This window comes from Oncorhynchus masou, chromosome 5 (genome assembly GCF_036934945.1).
Source record: "Oncorhynchus masou masou isolate Uvic2021 chromosome 5, UVic_Omas_1.1, whole genome shotgun sequence".
Lineage (NCBI taxonomy): Eukaryota > Metazoa > Chordata > Actinopteri > Salmoniformes > Salmonidae > Oncorhynchus > Oncorhynchus masou.
Window position 1 is genome coordinate 26,134,404 of NC_088216.1, and position 27,186 is coordinate 26,161,589.

The window sequence follows — 27,186 nt, forward strand, 5'->3', positions numbered from 1 at the left end:
TCATGATGAATCAAAAAAAGAAACTCAAATAAAAACAATGTTTTTGCAAACTGTCGGCATACCTATCAAAATCATTAACTTTTTAGGAAATCTAGCCTTAGTCCTTATTAAAAAATAAATTAAAGGCCTGCCTGCTACTAATGAGCTTTCCGTGAAATATGCAGTGCACGAAAACGGGTGCAATGACAAAAAGTGAAAGTAAAATATTTAAGACAGCAAATCCATTGACAACCAAACAGCCGAGGGAAGCAAACAAAGGTAAATCCTTCATTAGCTGATTGAATACAGTACCCACAATCATTGTACAGTGCACTTTCAACTGTTGAAGCCGAGGTTTGAGTTTTAATTTGGAAACGGTATCAACACATCCATATTGTGAGTTCAGTTGCAATTTCTGTTTTCTCCTTTGTGGTCCATCTGAATAGCATGCTGTAGTTAAGATGCCTACTATCAGGTTGCGTTATAAAGGAAGTTTTATTTGTTATTCTGGATTCACACTTGAGCATGGGTACCTCCAAGACAGACCAGGCCTATAGCCTGCAAAATGCAATTTCCTGTAACAGAAATCTTTATTCGTAGGTTTCCGTCAGAACCAGCCTAAATGCCTGTGCTCATGACCACCTGATCTGGACAGCAATACATTTTACTCTATCCCACATGGCAGTCATATTAAATATAATACTGAACAACATGTGTATTTATAAAGATAGTAAACATGATAAATCGCCCGAACTGCGGAAAGCTGTCGTGCGAAGTTAGTGGCGATATCCTTTAACGTGTTCTACACAGTTTGTGACGGGGTGGAAATCCCATTTCAACATGGGTGAAAACTACCAACCGCCTGCTTGCCAACACTTGAAGAACATCTCAACTATAATGTAGTGCAGCTTTTATTATTCTTAGCAGTTTTCATAAGCAATGCCATATGACAAACACGGTTGACTGTATTTGCTTGGATAGTTACACTGCTGATATTCATATGAACGTGATGCATTATATAGTAAACCAAGTGGTGACCTGCCGCAACGTTGTTTTCCAAATGAAGGAGTGGGCCTTTAACTGCCTTCACAATTCTATTCTCTCTACACAGTATGAGCATACTGGCTCTAAAAGGAGTCTCTCTGGGGAGAAAGCGGAGGCGGGCAGTGCCTCCAAAGAAATGTCACTCTGATGGAATTGACATTTACAATGAAGCTGGAAGGTGCGTTGTATGTATGGGACTGACAGATTCCAAACAGCATATCTATCAAAAATATTGATATTAATTGTAGAGCTCAGAAGTGATATTATATTGTAAGGCAGAAGTAGCCTGGGTACTAATCTGTTTGTGCCATCATGTCACTCCTTGGCATACAAGGAGTGGCAAGGAATGGCGTAATGGCACCAACAGATTGGAAACCAGGCTAAGGCAGAAGATAATATTGACCGAAGATCTGTCTCTGTTGTGTTGAAGCCAAATCCAGCAGGAGAGACCAGTCTCACCTGTACCCAGCTGTCTGTCCATGCAAACAGACATGTCTATTGATCCTCCGTTCAACTTCATGACAGAAAATATATCTACTGATCAAAAGCCTTTCTGGTTTGTGTTCTCTTGTTCTGCTCATTTGTTTCTAATCAATATTTTGAAGCAAACAGTTAATCACCAACGTCCTGTAGTTTTATGAGTTACATTGAATGTGCTTCTTTACGGGGCCCAGCAGCAGAGACCAGTTCTGTCCACGAACAGTGACCAGTCAATGGGACATCAAGAACACTTCAGGGATGGGAACACTGGGCATGCGTAAGAATTTATCACGGTCCCCTCTTTTATCGTCTTTATGTCTCCACATTAAAGCATGGAGTCAGGACTCCCTTATGTTTGATCTTAGGTCCAAGTTCTCTGCTGACAGGATCTAAGAGGAGAGAGCCAATTCTCCTGGACCAAGCTTTGAGTCCTTTAAGAGTGACTGGTCAATGGTTCATCCTAAAACACAATTCGGGCAGGAAGGCATTTCTACTGATCAAAGGTGAGTGCTTTAGATCTTAGAGCGAGACAGACAATTGCTGTATTCCACCATGTGCCAGATACTTTCTAGGGGGGATGATGATCATCGATAAGGTAGCACTTGTGATGCGTGTTATGTCATGTGTGCAGAGACCTGCAAGAGAGATCGGAGTCAGACATTCCCCGTGGCCGGTCCACGGCAGACATGTCCTCCATATTCAAGGTGAGCTGACTCATGTCTTACAGTTTAAAAGTGAATGGATAGTTTTGTGATATCTTTGTGACCTTTAACCTCTGACTACTGTATGTAGTCTTTAAACCCCACAAGGCTCAATGACCCACCAGGAAATACAAATGATGAAATGCGATTACAGCATTAAACTTTCAGATAAATAATATTTGTTCTTTACATATTAAGTCATGTTTTTGCCTATTCCAGTTGGTTGAAGACCAAGTCATCACATTTGTAAAGAGTGAATTAAAGAAGTTCAAGAAGATTCAGAGTCCAGATCACCCAGAATGCTCTAACAGTCAGGGGAAGGGTGGTGGTGTACGGTGAAGATGAGAACCAGGAGAGCAGTGCCAGAGAGGGGGCTCTGAAGATCACACTGCACATTCTGAGGAACATGAACCAGAAAGAGCTCACTGACACACTGGAGAACAGTAAGATCTTTAATATGCCCACAAACAGTTGGCTTGATGTACATAAATATGCATTAAAAGTACTATGCCTTTAATAGTATGCTTCAAAGTACATTTGTCCTTGTCATTTTCAGATCTTTTAGGTGAGCTTGCTGTGTGTCAACCTAAACTCAACTTTAAAAAAAGGAAGTTTGAATGTGTGTTTGAAGGAATGGCTACACAAGGAAACCCAACACTTCTCAATCAGATCTACACCGAGCTCTACATTCACAGAGGGTGGAAGTGGAGAGGTCAATTATGAACATGAGGTGAAACAGATTAAGACAGCATCCAGGAGATCAGCAATACAAGAGACACCGTTCAAAATGCAATGACATCTTTGAACCCTTACCTGAGCAAGACAAACTAACAGAACTGTCCTGACAAAGGGAGTTGCTGGCATTGGCAGAAGTTAATTCTGGACTGGGCTGAAGGAAAAGCCAATCAAGATATCCAGTTGTTATTTTCACTTCCTTTTCAAGAGCTGATTTTAAAAAAAATGGAAATAAGAGTCCGCAACCTCAGACTTCAACAACTATAATGTGCTGTTTGGTCTGGGTGACTGTCGACTTCCCCTTGACTTCCAGAACAACGAGTCCTGGTGTGATGTTTCAAAGTCAACCTCAGTGGAAGTGCTGCTGACAAACCTCATTCAGGGGAATCTGCTTCCCTATGCTCACATCTGGATAACCTCCTGACCAGCAGCTGCTAGTCACTTTGAATTTGTATACCTGAGTTTTTCCCAGTGTACATTGTGGATCCTCCAGTATGGCAGAGAGCAGCTTCACCCCTGAGTCTCCTGGGTGATTGTAGCTCAGGTCCAGCTTTCTCACATGAAGGTTTGGACCGCAGCGCTTCAGCTAGAGAAGCACAGCCTTCCTTTGCGACTCCACAGAAGGACAAACTGCAAATAATATGAATTTCACTCTAAGTAGTTGGTTGGAAGTAGGCTAGAGTGTGATCCGCCTCGATCCACGTTGAGTGAAAATCTAGTAACAAACCGTTTGATGCTTAAAATGTGAGTTTACTTTAGTAATTTTAATATCATAAACTGATTTTACTAACCTGAGTGTCTGCAGTTTAGACCCTCCAGTCCAGCAAAGCAGCTTCACTCCTGAATTCTGGTATGCAATATGTATATGATCATAATTGATTGTTGCCTGGCCTTTGTACTGTATGGGAAGACCTCAATTGAATAATCCTCTCGTGTCGTTCTCAAAGCCCATATGATGAGAAAGCCAGAAGTTTCTCCCCTCTGACCTCCTCGAATGGGTTTTGAGGAGATGAAGACGCAAGCATTATGCAATTGAGATCTTCCCTGTGTTTCTCAACCACTGTTGGGTGTTCTGCTTTTACAGTGTGAACCATGATGCAGAACGCTGGATAAAATCTGGCCTAAGAAAATGTAACTTGATTTCTCTTGAAAGTTGCAAACTCAAATGATTCAGTGAGAATACTTGAAAATGTTTATTTGTTGGATAGAAAGATTAAAAGGACAGTAATTAAAACAAAATACTAATAATCGTGTCTTTCCATTAGAAGCCTGTGAGCCAACACTGGACGCAAACACGGCACACAGAAAACTCTGTCAGAGGGGAACATGGGGGAGAGAAGAGCAGCCGTATCCTGATCACCCAGAGAGATGTGAGGGCTGTTGGCAGGTGCTGTGTAAAGAGGGTCTGAATAGGCGCAGTTATTGGGAGTCGGATCGAAGAGGAAATGGGAATGACAGAGAAAAATCGGCAGGAGTGGAGAGTTTGGGGACTGTTGGCTTGGACGTAATGACAAGTCCTGGAGTTTGCGATGCTTTGACAACAGTTACATTGCCTTCCAAAATGCTAGGAGTATTGCTTTACCTGCTCCCTCGTCTTATTCGAACAGAGTAGGAGTGTATCTGGACTGGCTGGCACTCTGTCCTTCTACAGTGTCTCCTCTGGTACACTGACCCATCTGCATACATTATACTCCACATTTTCTGACCCTCTTTACCCAGGGTTTAGGGTTGGGAATGATGACAGTGTGCCTGTGTCAGGTAGAGCAGCCTCCAATTTGAAACTCAGGCCAGAATTCCATCTAGTTGATTTTGGCATTGCGGTGTTAGAAGTACGTTCACGTTCACGTTTTAGTGGAAGCCCTGGTAGGATGTTGTTAGCCACACTCCCTTCTATTTTTATCTTGATAATTCATTGCAGTCACGCAGATTTTAAATCTGTGACACACTGTGCAAATCAAACAATTTCGGTGACCTTAAATAAAATGGCATTTATTTTTCTACTCTGCTTCACCTACAAACATTTTTGGTTTTGTTGAATTTAGGAGTTAAGCATCCTGAGTGAGAGAATTTTTATGTTTTATCTGGAATAAAAATCTAAGATGTGCCCAGATCACAGCCTTAAACACCACTTGTAAATTTAGGAAATATGTGTTGAACATTAATGTAGGCTAATTGAGTTATCACATACTATAGCCAGATATCTAGGCCATTGAACTTCTGTTACCTGGTCTCAGAGCTACAAACCATTTTATGTAGTGAAAGTGTCTGGATGAAAAATGCTGTTGAGGAGAATGTGACAGTTTTGGCTGAGAGACCACTGAAAATGTTATCCCGCTAGATAGTGATGCGATAAATACATGTAAGTAACTACTACCGTCCTAAGATGAGTGGCGGTTCTGACATCAGCAGCACTAGCTATTATGCATCCTCATCGGATAAAGAGTACTTCCCCTAAATTTTGGTAGGAAAAAAAAAAAGTACTTTACTTGCCTATATGCTATAGAGAGCGACAACAACAAAACAGTATGGCATTGCCCCAGATATTCTGTATTTCACACTCAATATTCCTACAGTAAAATCATAATCAACTCAGTCTGCCTGTACTTTAATATATTCTTTATTTTCTTAAACAAAATTGAAGTAAAAACCTTTATGTAGAAAGACAAATTCCCTGTTAGTAGCGTTCCACCTAAGGTTCTTGATTTAGGGCCTCCAGTAGACTCCCGTCTATTGGGTTGTTCTCTTCTACTGTGTGAGTCAATGTAAGAATATTACACCACAGAGTCAGTACCATCTCTAACTCCCTACTAGCTCATGAATTAACTCACTAACTTGTGAATTAACTCATGCAGACTTTCGAGAAACACAGTGGGAAGAATGTTAACAGCAAATAGTGTTAAAAGAAAGTTAAAAACAGCAGTGTCCATTACAAAGGCTGAAGAAAGCAAACATGTGAGCAGGTGAGCTGTATAGTACACATCGTTGTCCAGTCACCTCTGGCAGTGTTTTCAACTAGTATTGAAATCGGGGGGGAAAAAAAAGGAATCTACATGATTATCGTCACAAAATAAAATCTCTTTGGCATAGATTACCCACCTGAAAAGCGCAAACAACCTTAAAACGTACTTGACTAAAAACCTGTGCATCATCATTCTTAGAAAACAGAAGTTAAGCCCTGTTAGATTCTGAGCCCCACAGTCAGTGATAATTGCATATACTACATCGAGGTGAGCAGAGACAGATTGACATCACTCCATTTGAAGATTCTCTGTGATTTCTCCTCTTCTGCTCCCCCCCGCTTCTCTCCTCTTCTTCGGCTGCCCCCCCCCCCCCCAGCTCTCCTCTCATCCCTTCAGTGTCTGTCGAGAGAACAGCATCTTTATTAAAAGGGGTCCAACTGGTTGACTTGGTGTGTGACTTGTTTTTATAATAATAGGTGTATGTAACTAATGGCTGCTCTGTCTTCGTGTGTCTGCGCCGCTTTACCATAAGAGCATGGGTACATTTGTCTGCATTATTGGGTGTATGCACTAACCGTTGTCCTAATAGCGCTCAGCACATCCCGGTTGCCTCATGTCGTAGGTCATGCCGCCGCCACCGCTTTGGTATTCAACGTCGGACATCCCCATCTCTCCATCCATGGGCATGTCACCAGGGTAGTCTCCGTATTGGTGGTAGCCTGCATCCAGCTCTGAAACACACACACACACACACACACACACTCAGATCAACACTTTGCAAAATATTTACATTTCTGGAGATGATACCCTTATATTTAATTCATAAAACAATTGGGGGGGGGGGGGGCTCACTTTTAACATGGTTTAAGTTAACCGTTGAATTTATATAGAATAATTGCTTTTTCTCTCCTTGTCAATATAGTATAATCATGTCAGAAATTCAAATATAGCAAAGCAATACATTGACTAACATTAACTTTACACAGAAACCGCCCATTGGAACAGTGACGAACTAGCACATTAACCCACTGGCACACCTGCCCCATGTGTCAGTCAGTCAGAATGGGCACCTTTCCGCCAGAGTGAGTTACTCACCGTCTGCTGCATAGCCGGACTCCATGGGGACAGCATTGTGGGCCTGGGGAGGGGTCACAAGAGGTGTAAGGTCAAAATGAGGTCAGCGAGTTGCCCATACATGGTCGACAGAAACCGTGTCACACTGTCACCTGTTTTCTTAAACTGCATCGTCTACCTACCTTTCTCTTAATACAAAATATTACACGTTTGCCATTTTACAGAAACTAAAAACTTCACATGTAAGAACATACGAAAATGTAATACATGCATTTATCAATGTTAAATTACCGATCGAAGCAAAGTCTTTTTTTCAGTTTCATCGGAATTGAAAAAAGCTGCAATTCGTTATTAGATCCTGCAGTGGCTCCCTCCTCGCCATAGATGGCACTAGAGGCCTAGAGCATAGGTACACTCACCATTTCCCAGGCGGCGGGGTCGTGCTTGAACAGGGAGTGCGTGAGCTCCACAGACACACGCTTCTTGTAGTCAGAGTTCTTGTCCTCGGAGATGCGGAAGAGAACGGCGGCAGCGTAGGTGGCTGGGAGAGAGGAAAAAGGTGACATGATTACTAACAGTCATATTATCACATGTACACATTGATTGACAGACAAAGTTCATCTCTACCCAGATCTGAGATGATGTATCAAATGGCTGTGGTGTGTAATGCTTCTTCTCAATCCTCGTCTCTCATTCAACTGAGTTAAGGGATCAGATGTGGCCCAGACTCAATAATTGGTCAATTATGAGAGAGAGAGATGAAAGCCAGCAGAGACTTGCACCCGTTGAGGTTCCACTGGTTTATGGAAATGCAGTCAGACTAAAAAAATAAAAACATCTTCCTCTCAAATGGATACCAAACAACAACCTCTAAATCTATTCACATGGACCGCAAGGCCCTCCAGCGGGTGGTGATGACGGCCCAGTGCATCACTGGTACCGTGCTTCTACCCATCAAGGACATCTACTGGAAACCGTGTCTGAGGAAGGCATGCAGCATCATCAAGGACCCCCACACATCCCGTCGCGAGCTATTCTCTCCATTACCGTTGGGCAGACGGTATCGGATCACACGGTCTGATAACAAAAGGCTCAGACAGTTTCTAACTACAAGCCTTCAGACTGACCACCTGCTCTGACTCTCCACACATCACAACTGCTGCTACCAGACTCTTGTTATACACACCCCCCCCCCCCACCCCCACATCCCCAAAACATGGAAATATTGGACTATAAATTGTGCCTTCCTGCATTGTACTAAAATGTTTTCTATTTCTACTGAGCCATTTACTTTTGTTCGTATTCTTATTATTTCTTGTTGTTGCATTGTCGAGAAGGAAGCTGCAAGTAAGGATTTCGTTGGACGAGGTATACCATTCTAATACCGTAAGGCTAATAAAAAAAAAACGGACACGAGTGACGCATCCATTGTAAATCCTGTTTTCTGATGTTTTAAGAGAAGTGGTCTCACCGATGCCCTCGTTGTTGGAGTGCAGCAGCTCCATGAGCGGCGCGGAGGCTCCCTCTGCGTCGATCATCTCAGCAGACGGTTTGTCCAGGGCCAGCTCACACAGAGCCCCCGCTGACACGCGCTTCACGTTCTCCACTGGAGAGTACAGCAGCTAGGCAGGAGGAGGGAGACAATGGTTAACACAATCTACAGGAGATAAAAGCAGCAAAATAGAGATATTGATGTCTTAAAAGTAAGAAACAAATATTTAAGAAAGAAAAACTTACCTGTACAAAGAGTGGGATGGTCTGCATGCTGGCGATCTCTCTCCTGTTGATGGGGTCTCTGGCCATGATGTGCAGGGCCCCTGTGCACCCCTCCACGATTTCTTCCATCCTCACGCCATCCTGAGAGAGAGACAAAGAGAGAAAGCAAGAGTCAGTCAGCAACAAAAGAGACGAGGGAGGTTAAGAATAGGGCGAATTACTGATGTAACAGTTGGATATATTTTTATTTTAAGTACATAGATCTGTTTCTACACCTACCTGGTATGTCTGCTGTGCGGCGGAGCCGTGTTTCTGGGCGTCCTGGTGGGCTTTGAGCAGCAGATTGACCAGGCGGGGGATGGCCCCCGCGTCCCTCAGAGGGGTCTGGTTGTCTGGGCACAGTGCCAGGTTACGGATCAGACCAACCACAGCCTGAGGACAAGAGAGGCGGGGTTAGAGACGGGCGCCATTTTGATTGGTGATCACAAAGAAAGCAACATTATTTTTGGTTCGAGACTGTTTTACAAATTTTCACCCATTTCATCATCGTTTATCTCGCGCTACCATTTCTCTCCCTGTTCTCGCTACGTAGCTTCCTCCTTATCCCTCATTTTCCTCCTTCCATCACATCCTCGTCCTAATTCTCACTTCATAGCTAATTAAGCAGCCGGTTACGTGAATGGTTAAGCCCTCTCCCTTGGAAACCATCTGTCAACTATTAATCTCCCTCTATCCCACCACCCCTCACTCTCTCACCTTGATGACAGGCCAGTAGTAGGGCTGGTTGAGCAGCTTGACGATCGCAGGAATGCCATAATGCATGCGCACCGCATTCTGGGCCACCTCGGCGTCGGAGTGGCGCGACGTCAGGTGACGCAGGGCGCACACGGCCGGCTCCGCCACATCCTCCTTCTCTCCCGCCCTCAGGACAGCGTGGATGAGGGCCTCGATGCCGTTGCTCTGGGTGACCATGGCCTTGTTGCGAGCGTTGTTGCAGGTGAGGTTGGAGAGGATGCCAGTGGAGCAAGTGAGCATGTTGACGTCGTCAGAGCTCAGAAGACCAACGAGAGTCTGAAGAAGACTGTCCAGACCCTCCTAGAGAGACAGAGTTTAGTTTATCTAATATATTAGTGGTTATTAAAAACTGTTAAAAAAAACATAGCTGTTGCAATAAGAACATTTAGGGGAAATGCAAGGGAGGTAAAAATAGCACGTTAAAAGGTCAGAGGTTAGGACAAACACGAGAGAAACAGACAGCAGGATGGAAACAGTCTCTATATGTCTCTAGGTTGAAAGGTAGAAGTCTCACCTGTTTAGTGGCAGCGTCCGACAGGTTCCTCAGGGTCCACAGACAGTTCTGCATCAGACGCGGACTGGAACCTGTCAGGTGCATCCCCAGAGCCTGCATCCCACCTGACAGAGGGGAAACAGAGAGAGGGATAGAATCTCATCAAACTCCTTTTACTGCAAAATATGAACGTCATTCATAATCTCATAGCTTTACAACTGAAAATAAAGAAGCCCATTTCTATTTATTAAAACCACAGTATCAGTCGTCGCAAATCTAATACACCCCCTCCCTGTGTTTCAAACACTTACCAGCATCCACGATGGCAGGTTTGTTGCTGGGGCAGACAGAGAGCACTTTGAGCACACGGCTGGTGGTCCACAGGAGCTTCTCATAGCTGTAGTTCCTCATGATGTGGACAAGGCCCTCCGGACCACTGTTAGCCAGGATGATCAGCTGAGGGCGAGATGATGGGAAATGGAGTTTAACAATATGAATCAAGCGATAGCATTTCTATGAGCAGCAAACAGTGTGGACATTCACTTTTAGTACAGCTCGTGGCATGTTTGGATGTGCACAATTCCTCATTTTCCAGTAGGGGTTTAGGCGTTAAAAAGGTTAACGGGAACATCTTCAAAGGGTCAAAACATTCCATGTATCGCTCCTGTCCAAACATGCACTTACCCATTAAATAACAGGCAACACACAGGGTAGACATCAATACCCAGCCACACCTGTCTGATATCATCACATGCACATAAGCGTGCAGTCACAAAATTACTATGGTAGCCACACCCATGCCAAAACAAGGCTATCATTCAAACACACTCTCACTCACAATATTGACATGCATAACATACCACCACCCCCCCCCCACCTTGCTCTCCTGGTTGCCGTAGGACAGCAGCTGCAGGCAGTCGGTGGTGATGGCCAGGAACTTGGGGTTGCTCTTCTTCAGCAGAGGCACCATTCGCTGCAGGCCGTCGGCCAGGCGCACCGCCATCTTGGCTCCCTCCTGGTGCAGTAGCAGGTTGTGGAGGGTGGTGATGGCATAGAACAGCACAGACTCCATGGGAGAACTGATGGAGAGAGAGAGAGAGAGAGCAAGGATTTAGATAAACATAGTTCATTACGAGTCTTACTTTGAAATGCTTAGTCAATCTTGTGGTTGTACGGAGCGAGAAAGCGAGCAGAGAGAGACTTGCAACAACTTTCACCCCCAACATGTCATCCCCCACCCTGGTATAGAAGGCCACAAAATAAAAGAGCTACGAGAGAGAATGAGAGACGAGAGGAAGCATTCCCACACACTACCTACCTAGCCACCCCCCCGCAGACCCTCAGACTCCTACCTGAGCATGCGGACCAGGGCAGGGATGCCCCCACACTTGAAGATGGAGAGCAGGCCCTCTCTCTGGTGGGACAGGTTGTGGAGGATGCTGGCTGTAGCCCGGGCTGTCTCCATGTCCCCGGTGTTCTGCATGGCCCGCACCACCGCCGCCACCATCTGGGGGGAAGCCATCAGCGCCCGGCGAGACGCCTCCTTACGGGTCAGCTGGTTGACGATCAGGGAGGCTTTGTTGACCACCACCTGGAAGACAGAGAGGTTTGGTTAGTTTGAAAGGAGGGAAAATGCAGAGTAATTAACAGGGAAGGGTTGACTATTGGAAAAGTATAGCAATGTGAATGACAGCCAGCTTGACTACCACCTAATGGGAAGGAGGGGTAGAGATGGGTTAGGTTTATGGGGAAAGTGTGATTACTGGTGGTAAATGACATCAATGAATGACTGAATTAATTAATCAATGTCTAAATGACAAAGGTGGATTGATGGCTAGATAAAGAAAAATACACATGCATAGCAGGGTTGTGATCAATTCAGAATTGAAAATGCCTCAAATTCCAATTAAATTAATACATTTGAATTGTAGTAGTAAACAGTGTACAGAATTGCAATTCAAATGAATTAAAGGAAATAGAATGTGAAATTCAAATGAATATCTAGTTGATAAAATATCAAACATGTTAAATACATGCATATAAAATGTTGTTTCAACAACAGATGTTCAGGACAAACTTCAAATGAATGAGCAAAGTTATTTCATTAATACCACACCCCCCCCCCCCAAGAATGCATTAGGGTCAACTTGAGGGTTAAACTAAGACATTCAAAAAGAAGCCAAACAAATAGAATCATTAGTGGGAATATAATGGTCTATTCTAAGCACTATGGTTGAAAGACTACACGAACATTGTTTCCAGAGAAGTGTGATATGTTCCTTGGTATCTGGAAGTGTGACCTGTCAGGGTCAATTAAACTTTCATGTTCTATGACTGAGTGCAATTTCTTTGAACAGCACTGAATAAAATTGTACTTCCTGTTACTCAAACTCAAAAATTCTACATTCTGTGTGGCCAAATCAGTCAATGAGCTGAATGGGAGTCAATTCAAATATTCTGAATTGAGCCCAACTCTGACGCAAAGACAGACGTGTCAAACAACCAGTACTGTACCTGGTCCTCATCGTTGAGCAGCTTGGTGAGCTCGGGGATGGCGCGAGTGGCCAGCTCGGCGTCGTCCTGGTAGTTGATGAGGTGGACGATGGCCGTCTTGAGGAGCTGCGAGGGCTCGGCCAGCCGCTGGACGTTGGTCATCTGGGACGGGTCAGTCTGGGTGGACAGGATGGTCGTGCCCTCCATCACCGTCTCTGGGAACATGGCCGCTCGGACACGCTGTGCCCGGGTCAGGGCATACTGAGACTCCACTTCTACAGGGAGGGAGGAGAGAGGAGGGGGGGAGAGGGTTGAGTGGTTTGTATTTTTAGATGGTGGGTTTGAATGATAGTTCAGTATTAAGTAGTAATAAGGTGTGTGAGAGAATGTTTTTTTGATGTGTGCACTTTAACTCCATGTTCCTAAGTGACAGTGGTTGTTTGTAGCGGGTTGTACTTTTGAATGTTTGTTTATGTCAATTTGAGAGCGTGTTTTCAAGCACTAAACTGAGCGCGTCTCACCAGCAGGGTTCTCTGAGACGACGGTGGTGGTGACGGTGCTGTACTGCTTGGTGCTGTACTCGGTCCCGTCGTCATCGGTCCTCACTGTGGTGGCTCCTGACTGGAACCCAGAGTCCCCGGAATAGTATGTCTGCTGCCACTCTTTCACCTTCCCCCTCCCCTCATTGCCCACTACGGAGGGAAAGAGGGCAGCGAGGTTAGAGTGGAAGTGCACTTTGAAGTAATATATTATAATATGTTCAACACACTTGTTCGTGCCCTCAGGGCTCGCTCACTACAGAGGGAAAATGTATGGGGTTATTATGGACTGCACTTAGAATAACAGCCGACACTTGTTAATGCACCTGGAGGGAAAGCAAAGAGGGGTTATAAGAGACAACACTGCACTTACAAGTTACCTATGAGCCATTATGCGTCGAACATACTTGTTATTGCACTAAGGGGAAGACATTGTGTTCAGTTGAACAAAGGAGAGGAAGGAATATGAGCGAGAGGAGGAATTAAGAGGAAGAAAAAGGAAGAAATAAAAAAGGTTGAGAATAATATAGCCAGATTATGAACCCACTCTGCATTTCCATGGTGGCCTCCTGGGCTCAAACCAACAACAATGGAGAAGTCCTGAAATACACACAAAAAAAAACATTTAGATCAATAATTATCTTTCACATTTTGCTACAAATTACAATCATACCACTATTTGACAGTATACAGTTTACTTTCATATTCTTCTAACCGGTTTTAAGACTAAATATTAATTAGGCCGTTAGTTAAAATACATTTGATTTCATATTCTTTCTCCCAGGTAAGAATACAGATAGGTGAACGAATGCCCTCCCTCTGAACAGTGCCAGAAATGACAATGCCGAGTCAGCAGCAAAGGCTGCTGGGATAGGAGGGGAGGGTGAAGGGGCAGAGGGACAGCTGCAGGACAGGAACGCCAACTGCTAAGCCCCCGCGGCCTTTAACCCCGGGCAGAGCCTCCGCCTATACATACAGCTGTGGGAGCTAGACACCTGCATGCCGACTCACAGTATCAGCCACCAGAACCCACTAGACAGGTTTCTTGTGTGTATGTGCGTGTGTGAGAGAGAGAGAAAGTAAGTAGTCATTCATACACACCTTATTCCTCCTAAGACAACACCTTTATAGTGGACACAGTCACACACACACAGTTCCTCCTCAAAACAACACACCTCCACCTGTAAATACAGGCCCAACGCTTAATGACCATTTATCACTGGCTGATTTAAAATAAACACTCCCACCTCAGTTTTTTTTCCCCCCAATCCTTATCAAGTCATTTTCCCGGCAGTACCTGCCTCTTATCTCTATTCTGCTCTCTTGTTGTGACCATCTATCATACACCCGGGCTCCGAAGATGTGGATGACGATAAAGGCAGCCCTCCGCACCTCTCTGATTCAGAGGGGGTTGGGTTAAATGCAGAAGACACTTCTCAGTTGAAGGCATTCAGTTGTACAACTGACTAGATATCCCCCTTTCTCTCCTGAACTATCCGTCATGCAGCTAAAGTGCATTCCTTCTGAAGTGTTGGTTTGGACCTCATCTACTCTTTCCCCATTTAAAAGGATTCCTCTCCTGGTTCACTCAGTTGGCCCAACGTGCTTTCTGCATTATGATGCAGTTACATGCTGACTCATTCTATTGCAGCCATGTTAGCTCACCATTAACATTGCATGGGGATATTTAACCAACGCTATCTAACTGAATGTCTAGAATTACACCAATATTCTAAACATTTCTTACAAGTGTGTGAGTCTGTCCAAGTGTTTAAGCGTGTGTTTATGGGCATATTATTTTCCGTGTGTGTGTGTGTCTCTCACATTGCACACATTCCTAATTCTGATGGTCTTCAGACTCAAAATAACCTCTGGTGCAGGAGAAAGCTAGTTGGAGAATAACCCACATCCACTCAATATAAAACTCAGTTTCACTGAACGTCACGACTTCTACACTCAACCCACAACTCACTCAATACATGATCAATGATGGCTCGTTCATTGCAGTTAAATGCGATGGGAGCGGCACGTGACGCCACAGTCCACTCTACAATGCCACCAGTGTGTGGTTCAGATGTTTGCGGTGAAGGGAGTTACTGTAATTGAAGGGATGGGATTCTTCGCTGGACACAGACATTACTGACATGCTGTGTGTGTTTGTAAACTGGATCGGATTGTGGGAGAGTCGGTGGGAAGAGTCAGGCTGTTTAGAGACATTTTCCCAAAGAGCAAAAGGCCAAGTGTGGGTTTACACGTTTCTGTTTACGTGCATCTCATTTTCATACGCATGAATGTAGCAGCTTGAGACGTCACACAGTTCCACATGAATGCGCCATACGACCAAGAATTAGCGAAGATCAACTACGTATGACGAAGTCGATTTATTTTTCACCGCCTTTCCTTACTGATACGAGAGTGGGTATTCCTGTCGCTTTTAAAACCATTATATTTACCTGCTCATTTCTAGACTCAGGCCGCAGACACATACAATATGAAATACTTCCTATGAGGCATGAGACAGAGTAGCCTACAAATTCACTTAATATTGCCATCAATAGAAAAGTCGGACAAATATAGGTTTCTTTCCAAATATATGCTGCTATGGAAATGAGGTGGAGGGTTGGGCTGACTACCGTATGGCAGGATGACAGGAATGAAGGAAAGCAGATCCATTTTCCACCTTGTAGTAGCTAGGAGAGATAATGTGGCAAGTCGTGACAGCATGTCCCGCTGGCGTGTTTGTACTTGATGGGCGATGCACTAACATTCCTGGCTACCTCTGCCTTACCTTGTACGCAATCCAGGCACCTACAGGTACTGTATTTGCATATATGTGATTATGGCTTTACTATGCAAAAGCATATTAGTATCATCTCATATATAGGACCGTTTTAGAAATATAATTGCCATCCCTCTGGAAATCACATGTAACACAAGTTATTTTATGCCGCTCCAAAGTATTTTTGTACATGCGAGGTAGTAGAACTATTGTACCAGCGTGCATAACTATTCTTGTCTGAAATGAGTCTGGAGTTGCTCTGCGGGTCTGCCAAGCAAGTGAGCCCTGTTACGGATGTGAATGATAGTACCACACCCTTCTGCGTTAGCCCCGGGGCTCAGAATGGGGGATGTGTGTGTGTATGTTTCAATCTCTAGAACTGGGGAGTTTTCATGCATTTCCCACAGAGACCAGAAGTGTAGTGGTGATGCGTGTATAATTCTCACTAATGAACTTCCTGTGTTTTCCCCCGGGTTCAGAGAGAAATTAGATTGTGTGTGTTTATTCTAGACCCTCCACCCAGAGAGCCCTCATGTGTACTTATCTCACTGGCATTTGGAACAACAGACTGGTGAGTCACAGGCAAGTCACCATGTTGCCATGGGAGTGTCAGTATGCGCGTGTGTGTGTGTGTGTGTGTATATAGTATGCATCGGTCTCACTCTAGGCCCTTGAGAGGTACTTGTGCCTAGCTCAGCTCCATTGGGAATAGTCAAGTCACAGCCCAGCCAGCTATCTAGCTGACCTATGGGGGTTCACAGTGAACGGGGCGTTGGCGTTTCTGTCTGAGCTTGTACTGTACAGGTACAAGCTGACTCATCATGGACACAGAAAATGTCTCCCAGGCTCTTTCCCCACCTCTCCTACTCTCTCTCACTCACTGTGTGTTTAAATAGAGGTGTGGCACTCTTTTCTATTCCCAAGCTTGGGAGTGTCTCGTCGTTTCAACTGTGCCAACTACCATTAGGTAATAATAAATTAAATTATACAGAAAAAAATTATACCATGGCAAAAATCCAAAATACTGGGCATGCTGTATATCCTGGTTCCACAAGCACACACACCTACACCTCTGGAAGATGAAAATTAACTTTATTGTTTTTGGTGAATCTGTCAGTTTGTGCCATCTGTTTTCCTGGGCAAGGCAGCAGGTTCAAACGCGTTCCGATTTGATTGTCGCGCTGTTGCGACACACATCGCGTCACCTTAGTAACAAAGACTTCACTCACACACACTATACTGTTGACTTTATCTAGGTCTATCAACTCTTCCTGGTTGTCCATCAATATTATTCTCACGCGTTTTTGTAACACTGTGCAAAACAGCCTCGGCAGCCTTGACCCTGACTGTACCAGACTATAGATGGCTATGGTGATACAGTTGATATGATAGCAGAGAAGAACGGATAAGAGAGAGGCATGTTGAGTGTGTTTTACAGTGTTCTGGGTGCTGGTAAAACATCAGACCTAGAACTTGTGGCTCCTTCACCAACCCCCCCCCATTAAGAATCAACTGGAAATGAAAAGCACAGATTGCTTGAGCTGTGTGGACCACAAGTTAAAAGTAGACGTATTGCAATGTCGTCTACTGACTGAAAAACACTGTGTATACCTGCCAATGAACACTGCTACATCGTGGGTAGTGACCAGGAACTGCTGTTGGATTTCATGGTGTGTACTTCGGAGTGGACTTTGCTCCTCGGCCCTGCATTCTAAGTAGTGTGGTTAATGACTGATGGACTCGCTCCCTCCTACTGTACCTCGTTCCATTCTCTTTCACCACTGTACTAGGAGCTATACTTTCCTTCTCCAAACCCATGCCCACCCCCACTATTGTTCTTCCTGAGCTACTGGGAGAGTTGAGGATTCTGATCTTGGGTCAGTTTTGCATTTCCCCCCACTAATGGTTAAGGTTAGGATTGGGGGAGGGGAATCTGATCCTAGCTATAGCTAGGGGAAGCTTTACCCTAGAGCATTCTGGACTGATGGTCAGGCCTTCCAGGAAGCACAGCACATTGAGGGCAGGAATGTGACGGTCAGAGAGCCCCCAGTGGACAAGAGTGAAAGAGTTGAATGTGGTTTGGCCCAATCGCTCTAATCCTGGTGTGACATTCCACACTAGCCCCATACATTTAGCCTCGTTCAACACACTTTCCCGCTGCGAACATCAACCAAAATAGTCCTGAGCTAAACTCTCTCTCCACTGCAAACAAACACCATCACCTCCTCGCAGACAAACAAGTCATAATAACTATAGTCTCACATCCAAACGATCCCTTCCTGACTAAAACAGACGCTGTGTCAGTGGATGATTAACTAGGTTCCACAGATGGTGTGAATACTGCTCATCATCTCCAGCCTCCACACACAGGCATGCCAGACTGGGGAGTGTCCTCATAACCCTGGCAAGGTGTGGCTGTGTGTGTGTGTGTGTGTGTGTGTGTGTGTGTGGTCTTTGGCTCCTATCTGGCAAAACACACCCATTCGCTGGAGTGTATAAACCGCAGCATTGCTAAATTTAAATTGGAACCTCTTTACAGCCCTATCCATTTATACACTGACTTGAAATCAAAAATGGCTATGAGCTTAAGCCTTGACACACTAAAAGATCCAGCGGTTTACCAAGATAAGGTTGACTGAACCAGGCTATAGCCTAAGCTACACACAAAAGGAATGAAGAGGGCTAAATGACGGAGTGGAAGAACCCAGATCTCAGGAGATAAAAATGGTTCAATCTGTGTCAAAAGCCTGATGGGGGGGGGGGCAATGATGGAGGTGTGGCTCGAGGCATCATAGACCTTCAGTCTAAACATTGTGGGTCTCTAAAGCCGATCATAAATCTACATCTGAGAGCAGTATTACAATGTGCAGAATTTCTTTCTGGTCTCGTAGACAGAGGTTTGTTTTCTTGATCCTTGATCCTGGTAGACTTGTTCCACAGACAGCCATAAGAGACAGAGGGATCAAGAGACTAGAGACAGTTGTGACAGAGATGGGTGGAGGGGGGGGGTACAGATCAAGCAGATTAAGTCCCATTACCACACATCTGTAAAGCTGCGTTCACCATCTGTGTATAAGATGGACCTGCCTCCCCACACACATATACGCACCGTGACACACACACACACTAGGGTTTAATAGTGGGAACTGGGTTAGCAAGATTAAGAGATTTTCCATCCAAACCTACTCCTGTTTCCCGGGATAAATAACTGAGAAACCGGTAAATAATTTCTAAGGACCACATGATGTGAAATGGAAATGTTAATTTATAATGTCATGTCTAAAAATCGGTCTTCTCTGCAGACTTTTCTACATGATAATTAACACTGTGTGGTGACAGACAGCGCATATGGAGCGCAATTCACAGTGCGCGTCTTCACTCTTGCACAATACTCACCGGCCATCCGCAGGCCTCTCTCCTTAACTCTTGTGGAGTCCCAGGAAAAGCTAGACTAGAATGCAGTATATTTGCGTCCTAAGAGGGATGCAAGCTTGCTGAACGTTAAATACTATGGTGATAGACTATAGCAGTTTATTTATTCAGACCCATAACCATTCAATCTCGGTGAAGAGAAGCTAAATCCGTCTGCATCTTATTCTGGTCCCATATTATTCACGCATGTCATTACAAGGAGGGCCAACGATTTAACTGACGAGAACGAGGAAGCAACAAGAGCGAGAGAGGTAATATGCATTACTCACGTCGTACAACATTAGGAGAAATATTACAAAAGGTAAGCTAATGAGTTAGCCTACTAATTATACAAAATGTAAAATAGGCCATATATTTCAAATTAAAATTAATTTACTAGCTTACAAATGTCCCGCACCAGCATCACGTGTCCTCCCCAGCTTCATGGTTTAAACAAGGTACATAATTCCAGTCCATGTCAACAATAATACAGGCCAGTTAAAAAATTTACTGGATCGTTTTACTTTCGTGCGTAATGTGCAGTAGCCTATTGGATAACGGCACAATCATTTGGGCTTTTTTGGGGCTCGGGCTAATAAATTGTCTTTAATGAATGGCTCGTCTGGCTCATGTTGCATCAGGCTTGAATTTTCATGCCGATCAGAGCTCTAATCAAATCCTAACATATTTATATATGACACTCCTGGTTTTGGACGGAAATGTTATTTAGCAGACACTCTTATATAGAGCGAATTACAGTCAGCGCATTCCTCTTAAGATAGCTAGGTGGGACCACCACATATCACAGGCAGAGTGAGTACACTTTCCTGCAAAGTAGCGATCAGCAAAGACTGGGTTAGTAAGGGGGCGGGGTTGTGGCAAGGAGGGCAATTATTTAAAATACTCTGAAGAGGTAGGGTTTCAGGTGCTTTCGGAAAAGATGGGCAGGGACTCTGCTGTCGTAGCTTCAAGGGGAAGCTGGTTCCACCGTTGGGGTGCCAGGAAAGAGACGAGCTTGGTCCTGCTTAGTCATAGCTACTTGGTGTTGCTGAGAAATACCAGGTTACCCAGGAGAAAAAAATATTTATTAAAATCGGGATGAACACTTGTAAAATACCGGGGGGAAAAAAATTCAACACACATATACTCTCTCTAAAATGGATTTGTGAGTGGTTGGCTTGCCAGCTGAGCCCCGCGGTCAGTAAGTGCTCTCTAGACATGGTACACACACAGCTGTGTGCCCCCTGTGTGTCTGGCAGGTGGTCTTGGTCCAGCTAGCCTGCTGAGAGAAAGCTTAAAGCCCTCAGGATCCTCTCACCACCATCTCCCCTTCTTATTCATACTCTCCCACTCACCCTTCACATTGTCCGCTGTGGGACTACACAAAGAAATGGGGGTTAATTGGCCAATTGTGGAGTATAAAAATCTATACAGGAGGATGTGCAGTGGTGTGGAGCGTGATGCTAATGGATCTACTGTGTGGGCTACAGGAAGTTGGTTATTCCACGGTCAGACCAGGCTATGACTCAGCAGCACCGGGGGTCTGGATTGTTTTTTCCCCAGTCAGAGGGATAGGCTCAACGACATTTGCTACACAGAGAGAATAGTTTCCCATGCAGATACAACCACATCAAAAACTAATGTTGGGCCAATATTTGGTTACAGTTATCAGTCAAAATTGAAGAAAGGTGCAGGAATCTACTATCTGTGAAGGTTTACTTTAGGTGAATGCGCCCACTTAAGTGTAGACTACAGTCCATTTATACCAACTTCAGTGGCCCTCAACTTGAACAAGACAAAAGGAGATGATTGTAAACTACAGGAAATGGAGGGCCGAACACGACCCCATTCCCATTGATGGGGCTGTAGTGGAGCACACCAAGACAGTCGTGAAGAGGGCATGACAACGCCTTCTCCCCCTCAGCAGGCTGAAAAGATTTGGCAAGGGTCCCCAGATCCTCAAAAAGTTCTACAGCTGCACCATCGAGAGCATCCTGACCAGTTGCTTCAGCGCCTGGTATAGCATCTGCTTTGCATCCGACCGTAATGCACTAGAGGCTCGTGCTTACGGCCCAGTATGTCAATGGGGGCAAGCTTCCTGCCATCCAGGACCCATTTACAAGGCAGTGTCAAAGGAAGGCCCCAAAAAGTTGTCAAAGACGCCAGTCACCCATGTCATAGACCGTTCTCTCTGCTACTGCACAGCAAGCGGTACCGGAGCACCAAGTCTAGGTCCAAAAGGCTCCTTAGCAGCTTCTACCACCAAGCCATAAGACTGCTAAACAATTCATCAAAATGGCCACCTGGACTATTTGCATTGAAACCACCCTCACTTGTCTTTACACTGCTGCTACTCGCTGTTTATTATCTATGCAGTAACATTACCCCTACCTACATGTTACCTGGACTAACCTGTACCCCCGCACATTGACTTGGTACCGGTACCCCCTGTATACAGCCTCATTATTGTTACTTTTTTTTCCTTTAGTTTATTTAGTAAATATTTTCTTAAAACTGCATTGTTGGTTAAGGGGCTTATAAGTAAGTATTTCACGGTAAGGTCTACACCTGTTGTATTCGGCGCATGTGACAAATAACATTTGATTTGAGGTTAGTGTCCGCCCTGATATTGGAAGGTTGGGAGTTCGATCCTCGGCTGAGTCCGACTGTAAAAATGGGACCTGATCAGTCTCTGCTTTGCACTCAGGAGATAGATTGGCGGTAAGGCCCTGCGATAGACTAGCATCCTGTCCAGAGGGTTCACTCATAGGCTCCTGCCCTACGAGCTGTTCCAGCTACTTTCTTACAGTCCATTTATCAGTCCACCGATAACAGCCAGTCGATGGAACTCCCCTCTCGGCTCCACTAGCATGCCAAACCCCCACTACAGTATGGCACATTGAAAGGCTTAAGTACACAAAGCAGGGCCCCGCTGGCAGGATCACATGTGAACCAGAGCCCTGGCGCACATTCGCCAACTTGAAAGAGGGGACGATATCTGATTCTGTGAAAATCCATGTCTAAGAGAACCTGCGTGTCAAAGACATTTTACGTCTGTTTATAATATGCTTTCAAGAGTCGAAGCATGAAGTCTCTCGGAGTTTAAAAAAATGTAATTAAAAAGAGGATTTAGGCCTAGTTTGTGTTTTGCTTACTGGACTTGATGAAATGCTTCATTACCACCCTAGCTAAAATACAGTGGCAGCATTATAAAACGGTGGCCATTCCCAAGACTTTAATTAACAGCATGGTTTTACATTACAGCAGCTACATGGTGTCATTAGCAGTGATTCATCAGGAGAAATGCAATGCCTTAGCTAATGTTATTACTGTGTTAATTGACATAGCCCAAGAAACAGGCCGGAAAACAGCTAGCAGTCAACTGACAAATAAAAATAAAACAATGACTTGCAAGTCATTCACCAAGTCAATGTAGGTTTTATTGGACATAGCGTTACACTAATGTCTAACCAGAAACTGATTAAATAATCATTCTAAAATATTAGGCTTACATCCATCGGTAGATGTGTCGAAAGAGTGTTACATCAGACCAAAGGGGGGTAGAGTTGGCTCCGACTGGGACGAGCTATATGGGTAATTCATGTTTACTCCCTGTACGCTCGTCTCACTATGAATTATAGCAGGTCTGTGTTGTCTCTGAAGTGTGGAAGTGCAGACTAGGATCAGATTACACAGAGAAGGGAAGGAGGAGGGGCCAGAGCAAAGGGCAGGAGGAAAGTGTGTAGCAGTAGAACTAGGCCTCCGTGTCTGTGTGGCTTCTTTGATGTAACAACGACTGAGGGCCATTGGAAGGCTGTGTGGTCTATGGAAGAAGGCTGAGCCGTCATTGTGGTATCTGAAGAGTTGAGCTTGCCTTGTTTCCGGTCTCCATTGTTATAGAGCCCTCAAACTCAACTCTGGACCCGAAGCCAGTTCCACTGCTTTTTCCCCCTCCATTGTTCCCCTCTAAACAAGGACTGATTTAGACCTGGGACACCAGGTGCAATTAATTATCAGGTAGAACAGAAAACCAACAGGCTCCGGATCTTGTAGGGTAAGAGTTGAATATCCTTGTTTAGAGAGTAACGAGAGGCTGTGTTGTCACTGCAAGGAAGGAAGATGCTGCATGAACTGATGTAACATGCTGGGCTGCTGTCCACAATTACTCTGTATGGAGGTAGAACGGACGAGGAGGCTGGTGTCACACTATCTAGGGCGAATGGGAGGACGGCAATAAGTATTTTATAGTGAGCTTTGTTTCTCAGTTCGATGGGGACCATACAAGAGTTTTCTACAGAGCATCTAGAATGAATGTGTCACCGTTTGGACAGCGAGGTTGGCTTGGTTCCATCTAAAGCCCTCCTTTAGGGTCAGTGGGGAGGCTTCACCTGCTGCAGCGTGGATACTGGATATATGCATGGCTGTGCTGGTGAGCATTGAGGCGATGCGACAGATGATGAATATTTCAGAAAGATCAGAGGCGGAAGGGAGGCTAGGGAGAGCACGGAGGGGATTAAATCTGAGGGGACGCTAAATAATGAACCCCCCTGCCCAAAAGATGTACCAGACATCCTTGGAGGGGAAGCTTGAATAGCTACATTTACCTGCAGTGTTTATGCTTCCACTTCTAAAAATGTTCTTCACGTAAACCGTGACCGATATAAAAGACGACATGGGGACTGAGGCACGGACGGAAGAGTACAGATAACTTTCTTTCTTTGATGGAAGTGAGGTTATTGTGAGGTGTTGCTTCCATAAATAAATGTCACCTACACGTCATTGTGCATCAATCATTCTAACAGACACTTCATATCTGTGTGTGACTTATAGTCACTCTTCTAGATGGAGGCTGATGATTCTCTTCTCAGATACTGCATGTCTCGACGGTGAAGAATTCCCAGTCGTTAGCGTTCCTTTTCCACCACACCCGTACTCCTCCCTTCCTCTCCCGCTCATTGGAGTGCAATTAACGGATGAGTAGGAAGTGGGAGATGAGAGCGTAGAGTGAAGAGCGACACCACAGCAATGACTAGGAGTAATCATCCGAGTCAACTTCTTGAGAAGCATTGCTCAGTGCAGGCTAAACGAACCAGCCCAACTGTAAAATCTCTATTTAAGTCACTCATGGATTCAGGAATCCAGTCCACTCCAGTCCCTCCCTTCTTGTGAAACTATGTCAGTAAATGAAAAAAATGATCAATGGTAATATATTCATAAAAGAAACAGACAGTAATGGATGCAGCCATTTCCAGCGTGCTGTCAGCAGATGTGGCGTGGTGGTTTATGAAGAGTTGTCTGATAGGAGCCGACTTGAAAATAATACACATGGCAGAGCAGTACCAGACTTCCAGAGCACCGAGTGATGGGGAAAAACGGTTGTTAGGCCTCCCCAGAAAAGAAAAAAAAAGTTAAGTGAATAATTCATATTTGTGACGGTAATGGGAGCACAGCTTGGATGGATTCTTTCATATCGTGCCACCTCTGCCACTCCACTGATGACTGGGAAGAGGGTTCCAAGACACTTTGGGACTCTATTGTTTGTTTAATTTAACTTCATATCTTCTGTTCTGCCCTTGTGTAATGTCCTTGACATTTGCAGCAGCCGTCCAATATGGAAGTCGTCTTAGTCTGGGGATAACATATCAAAAGATAAGGATTTTTGTCTTTGACGTCCTTTGTTGTTCTATGCCACGAATTTTAAAAAATGGTGGTGATGGGGAGGGTAGAAGTCAGAGTAAATCTGCTTTGAGTTGATAACAGCATTGTCTGAGAAGATATCTTAAGCCCCTGCCTGGCGATTTAACCCTTAGGAGATTAGGTCGCTATCGTCCCACCTCCTCTTTAACCCCAGATAGAAGACGAGTCCATATCATGGCTGACCAGAAGAAGAAAAAAAAAAAAACAGTCTTCCATCCCCATATGTAGCCTACGCATGCACGCAAACACACTCGACCTGGATACACACATTGGCACCGAGGCCTGGTCCCACGCGTGGCCTGATTAGGTTCTGTGGTGTAACTGAGCCCTCTGCTCTGCTCAGACGCCACCGGGGAGGGAGGGAAGGGTCACATTTTAGACGTTGCAAACGTGGAACCAAGTTAGAGACACACGTAACAAGACAGCATGATAATAAAAAGGAAAGAAAAGAAAGAGGAGATATATGAAGTTGGTTGAATCGTCGGTAATCCCCTCACCCCATGCTGGCCTAATGTAGGACAATATCAAGGAATTAAGCAGGGGGAAGGATTAGTGCCAGTATGACCCCAGCTGCAGCTGAAAATCTCAGCCTAAACCCCCCCAGAGGCAGTCAGCAGCCCCAGGCGAGCCAGACTGCACCTCATGGCACAGCACCAGCAGCATGGCAGGCCTGGCCAGGGCAGACCAGGAGAATGCACTGGTGTAGAGAATGTGTGAAAGGATGAAACTCAATTCAACCTGACATCCATTCAAAACATCAGCTGGGCTCACTGGCCCAGATTCAATATGCTGTTGAATGCCAAAAACTTAGTTGTTTTGATGCGATTGTTCTTGGTTGTTTCTGGTCATTGGAATGGCATGATCATGACTGGTGTGACAGCTCTCCATCTTGGCAGACATCTGTCCAGCCCTAATACCAGACTGTGCCATGTCAAATTTGACTTGGACAGTTATTAAAGTTGGTCTTTGGTGTATTTGAAAAGACTAAACCATGTAAGATGAGCAAACAAGATAATGCTATTTCAGTTGCATGTTGGAAGTGAAAGTGGATTTACTTGTGAAATAAAATGAGAGGATCTGTGCTCTGCTATTGCAGTGGCATAGAGGAGGTAGTAAAACTACTGTAACTAATGGCATATGGCTCCCTTTGGAAAAGGATGAATGAGGCAATAGAGGTTCACTGGTATGGATAATGTCAGCCTGAACACCTTGTTTGTGTCCAATGGGCCTTGATCAAAAGTAGTGTACTATATAGGGAGCCAATTGGGACAAAGACCTGGACATTACTGTCACCACTTCCCTTGTGGATGTGAACTGCCCTAAAAGAGAATGTATTGTAGGTGTGAAAGTCATGTAAGGACATTAAGGTATCAGTATTATTCATCCTAACCCATTATGTATGTGTGAACCATGCAGGCACTCATGTCATGCCCCACCCCCAACTCACTGGGGTTGTCAAAGCCCCAGGGGGGCGGGGGGGCAGTGGATTTGACAATGGATGAGGGGTAGACGAACTTCGATCATCTCTCACTCTCTACTGTGTACCCACACGGTCACACCAGTATTGACTTTCAGCTCTATTCAAATGTACATGAAGTCAAGAAGTTGATCAATAGTTTGTCAAAAAAAAAAATGCGCACATCTATTTGGCAGGAACAGCGTTTGACAGAACCTTGTAGCGACATAAACCATCAACATTTGCTCTTAAATAGGCAGGAAGGAGTAAACGGTTTCTGTTGCATAACGTTTTGCAACAGTATCGGTGTAATGAATACACCCACGATAACTAATGTCCTACTTTTTAACGACGTTTGGGTGGCGACTAGACACTTGACAATAGGAAAGGAACATTACGCTATTCTGCCATCAGGTTCAGAGACAAATGTAAAAATTGACGGAGACAGAATGTCTGAGATTGGATACAATGTAGCCTGACCAGGAAGAACATTATGGAACGCTGGGAAATTATGTTTCCAGTTTAGAGACAAGCGCAACACAGGAATGGAGAAACTGCAATTATCCTATCCCACTCGACTCACTTGACACGAATTTACTCTCTCCGAAGACTGTCAATACACGGAAATGTGACCATAAATACATATCTTTCTTACCTGTCAAAAAACAAGAAGTTGTTTCGAATATTCCAAGTCTACGCAGGTCCACAAACAGACTTTTCCACCGATATACTTTGTTCTCTATGCCTCACCTCAACTGCGGTAGGATGATCCTCAGAACAATGAGTAAAAAGGCTAACATCGGAGACTCCGCCCCTCTTACCACAAGCGCTGTC

At 44.7% G+C, this 27,186-nt stretch overlaps 1 protein-coding gene and 2 long non-coding RNA genes across 3 annotated transcripts; 2 read left to right on the forward strand and 1 right to left on the reverse strand.

Annotated features, from left to right (window-relative positions):
* The first annotated feature begins 214 nt into the window (after positions 1 to 214).
* LOC135526463 (uncharacterized) lies at positions 215 to 1,752 on the forward strand. Its single transcript, XR_010453294.1, has 4 exons — positions 215 to 258; positions 1,091 to 1,201; positions 1,454 to 1,579; positions 1,701 to 1,752. It is a non-coding gene; the product is annotated as an uncharacterized LOC135526463 (long non-coding RNA).
* A 378-nt stretch (positions 1,753 to 2,130) lies between these two features.
* On the forward strand, positions 2,131 to 5,489 carry LOC135538305 (uncharacterized). Its single transcript, XR_010455387.1, has 3 exons — positions 2,131 to 2,207; positions 2,424 to 2,647; positions 2,761 to 5,489. It is a non-coding gene; the product is annotated as an uncharacterized LOC135538305 (long non-coding RNA).
* Positions 5,490 to 5,538: 49 nt separating this feature from the next.
* On the reverse strand, positions 5,539 to 27,186 carry LOC135538297 (junction plakoglobin-like). Its single transcript, XM_064964207.1, has 16 exons — positions 27,008 to 27,186; positions 13,557 to 13,609; positions 12,992 to 13,162; positions 12,492 to 12,745; positions 11,330 to 11,568; positions 10,855 to 11,056; positions 10,289 to 10,433; positions 9,999 to 10,102; positions 9,446 to 9,784; positions 8,969 to 9,121; positions 8,711 to 8,830; positions 8,445 to 8,595; positions 7,393 to 7,514; positions 6,995 to 7,037; positions 6,475 to 6,630; positions 5,539 to 6,298 (listed from the first exon to the last, which is right to left on the reverse strand). The coding sequence occupies exons 2-15, from the start codon at positions 13,567 to 13,569 to the stop codon at positions 6,482 to 6,484; spliced, it is 2,205 nt and encodes a 734-aa protein (XP_064820279.1). The 5' UTR covers positions 13,570 to 13,609; positions 27,008 to 27,186; the 3' UTR covers positions 5,539 to 6,298; positions 6,475 to 6,481.

What these genes read in the sequence shown, in the direction of transcription:
- LOC135538297 (XM_064964207.1), bottom strand. An exon ending in GCCCTGGTCCGCATGCTCAG is followed by an intron (nt 11,057 to 11,329) that starts GTAGGAGTCTGA and finishes TCTCTCCATCAG; the next exon opens with TTCTCCCATGGAGTCTGTGC. An exon ending in CGGACGCTGCCACTAAACAG is followed by an intron (nt 9,785 to 9,998) that starts GTGAGACTTCTA and finishes CTGTCTCTCTAG; the next exon opens with GAGGGTCTGGACAGTCTTCT.